The sequence below is a fragment of the Austrofundulus limnaeus genome, unplaced genomic scaffold (assembly GCF_001266775.1).
Source record: "Austrofundulus limnaeus strain Quisiro unplaced genomic scaffold, Austrofundulus_limnaeus-1.0 Scaffold1, whole genome shotgun sequence".
Lineage (NCBI taxonomy): Eukaryota > Metazoa > Chordata > Actinopteri > Cyprinodontiformes > Rivulidae > Austrofundulus > Austrofundulus limnaeus.
Window position 1 is genome coordinate 6,206,634 of NW_013952403.1, and position 11,121 is coordinate 6,217,754.

At 38.9% G+C, this 11,121-nt stretch overlaps 1 protein-coding gene across 3 annotated transcripts in view; it reads left to right on the forward strand.

The window, feature by feature from the left end:
- Positions 1 to 11,121, forward strand: part of kcnip1a (Kv channel interacting protein 1 a) — a 55,342-nt gene that overhangs the window by 23,302 nt on the left and 20,919 nt on the right. The window contains exon 2 of one of the 3 annotated variants that reach the window (XM_014007206.1): positions 10,860 to 11,060. The exons of the other annotated variants lie outside the window; for them this stretch is intronic. Coding sequence (XP_013862660.1) covers positions 11,003 to 11,060 — 58 coding nt within the window. The 5' untranslated portion in view covers positions 10,860 to 11,002. The remainder of the gene's footprint in view (positions 1 to 10,859; positions 11,061 to 11,121) is intronic. 3 annotated transcript variants of the gene reach the window in all.

The following is an 11,121-nucleotide window of genomic DNA, read 5'->3' on the forward strand; positions in this document are numbered from 1 at the left end:
AAAAAAAAAAAAAAAAAAAAAAAAAAAAAAAAAAAAAAGAAGCAACAGCTTTCAGAGCCCCGGAGACATTAGCTGTTTCCTCAATATAGACAAACACTTCACATTGTCTTTGGTGCTCCTGGTTTTAGAAGCTGTTGTTTTTTTTTTTTGCTGTGCCCTAAAAAAACACATTTTTAAATTTGTAATTTATTTTACACATTATTTGGTAACATGCATCAAAAAAAAATAACCTGAGGAGTCACTTGAGAGCCAAAAGAGACAGCTCTCTAAAAAGAGCTGGAGTTCCCATCACTACTATTTTTTATGCACGTCAGAAAATGTTGATGGAGTTTGGTCAACAGCTGAAGTTTTTGTGTTCTGTCACTGCCTTTTAAAGGATTTTGAAATATGTTTGTGCAAAATCAATACAAGTTGATTTGAGATGAACAAGCTGATACAAAGGAGCTCACAAAGTTTGAAACCAGTAAAAAAGTCCTGTTTTAAATTGATAAAAGAAGATTTTGTGATGTTGAATGAGCAGCTAAAACTGTTGAAATTGGAAGGCTGAGCTCATTAGCAAAACACATTAACAAATTGAGTCATTGAGTCAAAGCTACGGACTCAACAGCTTTGTCATCACGGTCTAAACAGCTAGCAAAGAACTGAAATAATGCTCGTCACCTGCTTCTAATGTTTTCAACAAAAACCTGTTCATGCTCAGAATATGAGTTGAGGACGGCTCTCAGCTACTACCACACTAAACTTTAGTTCAATGTTTGTAAAACATTTTTGTGTGTGCTGAGCTTGATTGTGGCGGCCATCTTCAATCAGGCTCACTCCAAAGTTATTAGTTTTAAATGTACATTATATTATTCTTTGTAAAGAGTTTAATCAAAATTCATCCAATGGTTTATGAGATATTTTGCTAACACATTCACACGCGCAATTATACGATTGGCCACCATTTATGGCAGCTGGTAATGATAAAACGAAACAGGCGAGCTGATATTGCAGACTATCCAGGACAGCAGTAAGAAGTCCAGCGTTGTGGTCTGCCAGCCTTTTATCCTCCTCCATTTTTTATCATCTCTGTTTTCTGAAGCAGACATGAAGCCCCGTTAGAGCACTCAGGTTTGCCAAATAAATGCAGTCCAGTTCCAGCTCTACTCAGAGAGGTTTATGGTGATGAATTCACTGAACTGAAGGGAAAGAGAGTTGCTAAACTACAACCAAAGTATTTTTATGTTTGTGCTGCGTGTAACTGAAATGTGGCCTCAATATAGTTCTCGTCAGAGCTCCTCTGCAGAGTTCGAGTGGTCACCCGCGTGAACAGGCTCAGGCTGACAGGAAGGCATTTATCTGTATGTGTCGTTCTTTACCTAGGGCAAGAAAAGAGAATTTATTCTCTGTCTCGATACAAACCACTCTGGTTCTGTAAAATATTTCCCAGCGGTTATAAACTACAAAGCCTACACTTGCAGATGCATTTATCTCAAGAGTGTCCGCTCCATTTGTTTCTCCCTTTGCTTTCATTTCTCTTGCTTTGTCAAGTAATTCTTCCTTTTGTTTTTATTCTTTGTCTTGCTGGATTTCACCTTGCTTCACCACCTTTTCTGTATATTTTGTGTGTGGCTTTCTTGAGGTTTTGTTGAGTCTTTTTATTTTATTCACTGAATGCAGCGTTCAGACTATTATTTACTTGTTAGTTATTTTTCCACACCATTTTAGGTAGTTTTGTCTGAGTACTTCTGCATGAATTGTTCTATTTTAGTTATTCATATAGTATTAGGTCATTACGCTCATTCAGGAGATGAATGCTTTGACTTCTTGGTTTTTATAACTTTATAATGTTCAAAATATTTCTTCTAAATCTGCTTTTGCAAACTTGATCAATGGGGACCTTCACTCCTGATGTTCATACAATTTGCATTCATTATCTGGATTCTACAGAGATTCAGTGTTAATACTATCACAGATAAAGATGTTTCTAGAGCAAATTTTGACACATCCAACTTCAGGAATCACAGGAAAGTTTATYTGAAAGGTGGGCTCGAGGAGCGTGGTCATCGACAGACTTGGAAAGCGAGTGGAATTGTTTAAAAGGTTGGTGTTTTTACCGTGTCTTATTGTGTGTGTCTGTGTGTGCTTTTTATCACTGGAGCCWCTACTTCTGCATTGTTTAAAGAAACTTAACAGTTATGTTTAGAATTTTTGTAAGTAAAATAATATCACTATATGCTGAACTGACTGCCGTAGAGCCCCGGGAGTATAGCACTGTACGAGTGAGGTTATGAGCAAAGATAGCAACAAGCTACAGTAAAAACATTRCTGTWCCTGTTTATCAACAGAAAGTGCAGGGATAGGATCTGGGTGGTCTGTGTTGGCCTTTTACCTCAGATTAAATCCCAAATTTAAATCGGCGTAGCTGCATTGAAATCGAGGCTATGAGAGTTTATACATGCATCAGTGTGGCGGCGGACATAGTCACGTGACTTGTGTTCTAAAAATAGCATGAGTGGATGTACCACCCATTTATGCTACTTTTAGCATTTAATTGTTTATTTTTTACTGTTATTTTACCAGGCAAGTCCCATTGAGATCTCAGATCTCTTTTTCAAGGGCGGCCTGGGCCTGAAGGCAACYTAWTGYACATRTTTTRGGGGGTGGGGGGAACCGAAGTACCTGGAGAAAACCCACGCAAGCACGAGGAGAGCATGCAAACTCCACACAGAAAGACCCCAGGTCCGAACCGGGGATCGAACCCAGGACCTTCTTGCTGTGGGGCGTCAGTGCTAACCACTGAGCCGTTGTGCTGCCATAATCGCATTTCACTTCTGCCCTGCTATTGTTAGCTTTTAGCTATACATTTTTGATTTTTGCTATTGCTAAGCTACTTACCTCAGTCTTTTGATACCTTTAGTTGATTATTTGATACTCTTAGCGCATAGTTGGCCTTTTAATATCATAAGCTTTTAGTTAGCCTTTTGATACTTTTAGCTATATGCTAACATTTGGCTACTTTGAGTCTTTTAGTTAGCTTCTGTTACTTTTTTTTACCTTCAAGCTATCCTATTAAAAATTTAGGCTAGTGCTAGCATTTTAGATTATTTTTAGATAGTGTTCTATTTAGTTGTAATGACTTAGTTGCAGCTTCTCAAATACATTTTAGCAAAGTCATTCGAGCTCAGCAATCACACTGCATTATTTTTTAAGAAATATAACTTTTTTTTGGTTCCATTAACATTTCCCTTCGTGTTTTTTTCTTGATGTTTCTGTTTTCTTCTGCTCCCTCAAATCCTCCCATCCCGTTTTGTTCTGGTTCTTGGCTCAGTGTTGACTTTGTTCTTTGAAGTTTTTACTGTAGAGTTTCAGTTTCAGGGTCAGCAGAAATTCTGTAAATATGATAAATATTCCTTTTTGTGTGAGTACATGCGAGTCTCCTGGGGTGCATTCGGCTGAGTGTTTTCMTCTGCTGCAGGGGCTAAAGAGCTGAGACAAGAGAACCTCTGTTTCTTTAATAGGCTTCCCGGTTTCCACTCCTCCATCTCATCCCAGCACATCAAAAGACGAGCACCAAAAAAGGCCAATTAGGACAGAAAACGAGCTTTATTAAGCAATCGCAGAGATGAAACAAGCTCCTTGGTAATTCAGTGCCTGGAGCGTTGTGTGTGTGACAAGCGTTTATTGATGAGATTTGGAAACTACAACCTTAAAATTTCATGTTTCTTCCCACTCTGCTGTGCAACATGTAGATACTTACAGCAGGCCTATGTTCTACAAAAATAATCAGCCTCTTTTTAAGATCTACTGCCAGCATTTGATCTTTGTGTTGCAAACCAAATTCAAACTCAGACTTTTAATAAAATAAAGGAATCAACAAACCGAATCTGTAAAAACATATTTGCATAATGCACACAGGAATATTTTTTGCCATTTTGAGGATAAACAACACTTTTTATTTTTTTTCTCTAGTTCAGCCCTTAAGATGTTGAAGATGCAACACTTATGAGTTCAGCCTGAATGCTGTTTAGACAACAGGACACCACAGAAACTAAATTAATGTCTAAAAAACAAAATGAACAATTTCAATTATCTCAAGAAAAACAACACAAACAGGAAAAACAGACAGATGTGTGAGGAAACCTAAGAAATGGGGGGCATTTATCATTGCTGTCATTGACATTTCAGCCTCGTCTCACAGCAGAATGTGCAGAAAAACCRAATCTATCGATTTGTGTCCACGGGCACAATTATCCATTTTGGTGCAGCTAATAAATACAAAAATTAAATCTATAAAGGAAATGATCATTGTCACCAACATTTGTCAAATACTCACAGAAAATCTGCTGCATTGSCCTCAACAGATGTACAGTACAGTAACTAATTTCTTTTAGAGTCGAGCTGAATAAATACGGTTGGTAAAAAGTAATGGACCTCAGCAAACACAAAAGTGGAAATAACAGTCTGTTTTACAGATGCTGAGCTAAACTTTGGTGTGTTTGTAAATGAGAGGAATCTCTAACACATACTTCCAGCACTAACAGATCACACAAAAGCTTTGTTTAAAATGTTGGTCTGCAATGTGCTGGGGTGATAGGCATTCCTTTACGTCACATCTGTCAAACTCAAGGCCCGCATTTGTGGCCTAGCATAGCCTTTTCTGTGGTCCATGAGAGCTTCAAAGATGCATTAATGTCTTAAAATAAGTAAATTCTGTTTTAAAGCCATCTTTGTCCATAAACTACTTCTCACATAATGCATGTCAATTATTTTACCTGCAAAACAAATGCAGCCCACCACTAGGTGGAGGCTCACAGGGTTCAAAAGTAGCAGCTAAAATCATGTAAAATCTCCATTCCACTACATTTTCACTGGCTAATGTTGCTGCAACACAATTGCACTGGGAAGTGGTTATTTCCCACTTAAAAGTTGTAAATTTAAACTGGAACGCCCCTTTAAATGGGTATTTTCTATCACAAGTGGGAGCAACTTGTTGAAATGCTGTTTCCATGCACAAAATACAACATAGAGCTCAATTGTTTGTTAGCGGTGCTCAGCCGTGGCAATGAGACGAGGAATGCGACATTTTGTGTTTAGTCAAAATTAAACAGCAAACGCCAACGTTTAATGCAACTGGCCTTTTGAGGACCACCATAATGCTGGGGGGCTCGATGAAAAAGCGTTTGACACCCCTGCTTCAAGTAATACTTGTTTCAGTTGAAGAGTAGTAACGTATGGAGAGACCGTAGAGAGATGAACACATCAAGTTAAATCTCAGGTTACATGATTCTAATCAAAACTGTCACTCTGCATTTCTGAAAGTATTTCAGCCACATACGAGAGACAATTATTAAAAAACTGAACGGTTGTCCAGATTGGTGAAGATGCAACAGAAAATGAGTTGCTGTTCAAATCTCCTCACAAGCTCAGCAAAGCACGAATAAACAGAAAATAAAACATGCCTATGGTATTTACAGTAGGTGTTTCTTTTTAATATTTCTAAATAACTAAAACAGTATGTATTTATTTCTACCACTCAGTGCTGAGGCTCTTCAGCAGCTTTACATCTGTCAGCSTCAGTTATTTCCTACGTTTGCTCCTGTGGATAAAAACACACTCAGATCAAAACAAAGAATAGTCATTATTAAACCATCTGAATGGGAACACGCACCAGTTGCAGCTCGCTTTTATGTCTCTTCATTGAGCCGTCACATGYCAGTTCAGTTCTCCATGAATACCAGTGAATCAGAAATCTTATTGATGTGGGAACAGATTGRATTGTTTGATCGCTTATCCTCCCCTCCCCTGTAATCACCCTTTACCTCCCAATTAAATGTTCTTTTATCATTCCTGGGGAACAATAAAAACATACATGATGTTCTAATTTTCTCTCCACACATTCATCCTTTTTATGAGTTTTATTTATTTGTGCTACTTTCTTTTACAAGTCCTCCTGTATAATAGATTTATAGTTATGTCTAATTATTTTCATGGGTAGAAACAGGTGAGAAGCTTGGCATACGTCTTGAAATAAAGACACAGACGAGTGGCTGTGTGAGAAGTAATTTGGGCTGCTATAAAAATTAGTATTGATTTTGCTAATAAACCCATTCCCTGTCAGCTGGCCCCCGATGAATAATTGTGAAGAGAAGACCCCGTCATGAAGCGCTTTGATGGATTCACAATCTATGCTGTGATTAATCTTTTAACGGGGAAAGCGCAAGTTTTAACGCTGCCGGCTGCAGTTTAGCACCGAGGTACATCTTAATATGCAACTTTTATTGAGCTGATTTGCTGCCATTTTAATCTTAATCAAGATCGTGGAGTTTAATTTCCTCTGCAGGCCTGCTCCCCCATTTTATGCTCGTTCTCTTTGTTCTTCCTCCCTGAAAAATGTGGTAGTTTCACTCGCCACTTCTTCTTTCTCTTTTATTTTCCCTCCGCAACCCCTAATCTCCTGCTGGAAGCCTCTCTGTTGTGTTTTATCCTGCTTCTTTCTCACCCTACCCTGCCAAATATGTTTTCATCTTTCACTGTTACAGCTTTTTTTTTTTTTGGCTCTGAATCCCACCCGTATATTTCGGAAGCAGCACTTCCTGCTCTTTTATCCTCTCCTTCTCTAATCTTTATCCTTAAAAGTGTGGCAGGGATTTGGCGAAACAATCTGCATCCCTGCAGGGGGAAACATCCGACGAGTCAATAGCAATATTCAACCCACAAGAGCAAAAACAAGCACGCTCCTTCTCCCGTGTTCCAGAAAACAGACATTGAAATGATTACTAGATGGAGAAACATTTCTGTCAGTGTGGAAATGGGCCTGTCAGACGCTGCGGGGAGATGGAGGTTTGAGATTGGAACAAGCAGAAAACTATGTTTGGAACRACGAGAACATTGCTTCCATACAAGSGCCAAGATTTATAGGAAGAGATTGTTGGATAAAAGTGGAACCGTGTCAAATAGGAGGATGAAGAGTTGCATGTGTTTATTGTTTCAAGTCAAAGATGAGAGCAGATACAGTGGAAAGAAGCACACATTTCACAACTACACTTCCAAAAAAATTATTTTATGGAACGGGTAAATAAAATCAGAATGCAAGGATTTTATTCAACATTTTATTCACAATGAAATTTAGCAAACATATCAAATATTTAAAATGAGAAATTACCATTTTATGGGGGGAAATATAAACTAATTTTGCATTTTAAGGCAGTAACACATCTCAAAATAAATCTAGACGGGGCAACGTGACACTGTAAAAGTAAGTGGTAAAGTAAAAGCAGGAAACAATAATGTGTAAAAACAAATAAAAACTTGTGGAAAAAACAGTAAAAAAATTCTTTAAAAAAATTAAAAGACAGAAATGTCTCCCAAAAACCTGAGTTCATAGTAGAAGAGACCTGGTGCTGAACTGACCTGACTCCATCAGTTGAACAACTACAATCCCAAATTAGACAACAATGTTACGATGTTCCTTCTAAGCACTCCAGCAACTGGTTTCTGGACTGTTGTAAAGAAGATGGATGCTTTACTGTCCCATTTTTTTAGATGCATTGCTGCCATAAAATCTAAAATTATTTAATGTCTTATTTGACATGTTTGCAGTTTTGTATAAAATATGGGTTCATTCAAATCACCGCATTCTGTTTTTATTCACGTTTTACACAACATTCCAAATTTGTTTGAATTGTGGTGGTATCAGTAGAGTCATCAGATCATGGACCGGGGACCAGAAGTGAGTTTGTGTGTGTTTTTGTAGCAGAACATGCTCTTTGCTGCACGTCAGCGGGATGCCACAAGAGTCCACAGAGACTTTGACCCGTGAGCTGTCCTTCTGCCTGGGGTTGATAAATGTGCAAAATGTGTGTGTGAGACCATATGTGTGCGTCACTCTGTGGAAGTGTATGTGTGTGTGTGTGTGTGTGTGTGTGTGTGTGTGTGTGTGTGTGTGTGTGTGTGTGTGTAGGCAGGGTATAACGATTGCTCCCCACTGTGGTCCATTCTGTCTTTCTCACTACAGTGAAAAAAAAAACACATCCGAGTACTCGAGTGGATTTTCACAAGAAGCAGATTGCAGATTTTAACTCACCAAAACTTTCCTTCTCTCTCCCCTTATGGTGCTCTAACAGTTACTCTGTGCTCCTTATTCACCATTTACTAAAGAAAAATTGACAGTTTTATTTATTTTCACTGGGTTACCATTTTTGCAGAAGCTTTTTTTTAAACAAGCAGATGGTTTAAATGAAGAAACAGTGTGTCAAATCTGCAAATTAGTCTCTAGAACTTAGTTGTGAAATATGCTTCATCTGTGGAAGCGTTTGCATCTCTAAGTGTTGCTTAGTTAAAAAATGACATTTTGGCAAGTTGTTGGGGCTTTTACATCTTAAAGTCCAGACTATTAGGCAGGAAATGGAGGAAAATAAAGATCCTATTGAGCTTTAATGTTATTTTTACTCAGCGCTCATCTTAACACAATAGTAACTTTTTTATTCAGACATTACCAACTAATATTCTCAGCTCAGATACTTAAAGCTGAAGTGAATTACATTCATTATTTAGATGGGAACTTTTAGGCCATTCATAGAGATGATATTTTGGATCATGCGCACCCCTAATGGCAACAGTGCTGCTTGATGGCAGATGCCTCCCTCAGCGGGACAATAAATCCTGCCACACAGCACAAACTGCTCCAGAACTAAATGAGAAACATGACAAATGGCTAAAGATGCAGGTCCAGCTTTAACGATCCCCACGTCTAAATCTGATCGTGGGCTTCTTTAGGGAAAGATGCACAGAGACCTGAAGCTGCAGCCTGCATGATCTGAGATCTGCCAACGTCTGCATGCCAAGAATCTACAAGATGCCTCAGATCTTATGTTCTTACAAACTGATCCAAGTTGTTTTGGTGTGTATGTGTGTGTGTGTTTGGCAAGTATTTTTACTGTTGTGGCTTAACTATTGTAAAACCAGTTTATAAACATGAATGCTGATTACACTAGCAACCCAGCTTATAGCATAATATCTGTCTGTTGATCATATTTTGAACTCTGTCTTTATTTAATGTTTTTATGTCAGATTAAATGAAGAAATTCAACTGTACTGTAAGATTATTTGCATGAAGGCATCTGTGCTAATGATGCCACAGAAATCAAAACTCACAACCTAACATCTAATTAATTTTTTACATTTTGCTTTTAATAACGGTTACAGAAAAATCTTCAATAGATCTAGAGAAAATTAGTAAAAACAGTCAGATCGGTGCTGCAGAACCTCCTTTGTGAAGACAATTTTAATCCTGAAACACAATATAACACCCCAGCTCCCATTTCTCATTTTTATGAAGTTCATAACTATGAATTTTTGATCATGTTTAAAGAGTTGAATGCTGTGTTCGGTACTTACAGTTCAGGATTTCAGTGTATTGAACTGCAACAGTACATGTGTGMATTTCTGGTGCTTCATATATAAAATATACAGAATTTGAGAGGTTTATGCGCAACACAATCAGCGTTATATAAWATCACATCATCATAAGATCATCTTATGTTGAAAAGAGTTACARCCGTTTTGGTCAGATCTTGTAAATGATGCTATGACACCATGCAACATAGTGAGATCTCACATGATGTGTTAGCGCTCCTGAGGTGATAAAGACTGGTAGATTCTACCACACAGAATTTTAAGTCCATATCTGTTAAATTGGCCGAGTCACAAACCTTTTTTTTTGTATTTGCTAAATTAAATTAGCTGTGGCAGCCATCTTGGATTGGGTTGACTCTAAWTGTTTTGTAATAGTTATAAATCTAAAGATTACACTGAGACAGTTTCAGGAAACGTTTGAACTGATGGTGAAAGTTTACTTGCACAAAACAGATGGTGGAGGTAATTTGTTTCTTCTTGTAAATGTTTGTGCGCTTTCTGCGTCCATTTCTTTTTTTCTTCTTTTTTATGCAAATGTTAAACATAGTTTTTCTGATTTTTTTCTTCTTGGGGTGGAATATTTCTTCTCCTCGCTGTGAGTGCTCTGGCCTTACAGAACACTCCCTCCTACAGGAATATCTGACGCTTGTCTTCATCTCTCTGTTCCCGCCGTATTAAACGTCTCAGCAGCTTCTCCTGGTGCTTTTAATCCCCCCTTCTCTTTTCACATCCTTGACTTAAAGATTTTTTTCCTCCTCTCCTTTAACTTGCACATTTGTCTTTCATGTTTTTCTCCTCGCCTCGAGAGTCAATCTCCCGGCATGCACATTTATAAGATCTCCATCCCCTTATCCATYTCTCTGGCGTGCGTGAAAATGTCCGTGCACCGTGGATGAATGAACGGGGGATGACGGATGGAGGAGGTGGAGGTGTTGATGGATTGAAGTGGCCTTTGCATGAGGAGCGCAGCCGACGCTCTGGGGCCTTTTCTCACTTCCGCCACATTCACATGTTTTCCCCATCGYCCTGTAATTTATAGCTCCCTTCTCTGATCAATATTCAATCTTTCTGCATATATTTGTTCTCCATCAGGGAGGGGATCAGGTGCCTTTTAGGTGAACAAACAGGCCACGGAGTGTTTGTTGTCACCGCGCAGTGATCTGGTATTATCATATCAAGGGTACACTCATATTCATGTATAATTTAGTGAATCAACATCCTGCTGATTTCATGCTGAATTCCTGATGCTCTTCTCAGGCTTTGGGCTCAAAGTKAGGGTGGGAGGGTTATAGATATACACAGAGAGGGAGGGAAAACAAAGAGCAGGGAGGGAGGGAGGTTGGTGGAAGGAAAAGGGGGCGAGAGAGAAGAGCATATAGTGAGTTGGAGTGAGGAAGCATAAACAGAGGGATGATGGGGAGAGAGGGCTTTTTTATATTTATTTATCTTCTCGCCAAGAACAGCCATTGAGAGGGAGGAGAAGAGGATGAGAAGAGAAAGAACGAGGGCGCGGGAGCGTGCGTTCTAGCTGTCCTGACACGTGACGCCAGAGACACACAGACTTCAGCATCCAGACGCAATTGTTCCCACGACGACAGCAGCAAACATGGGGGCTGTGGTTGGCACGCTGACCATGCAGACCAAGCAGAGGAGACCGTCCATGGGTGAGGGAATACGCACACACACACACACACACACACACACACACACACACACACACACACA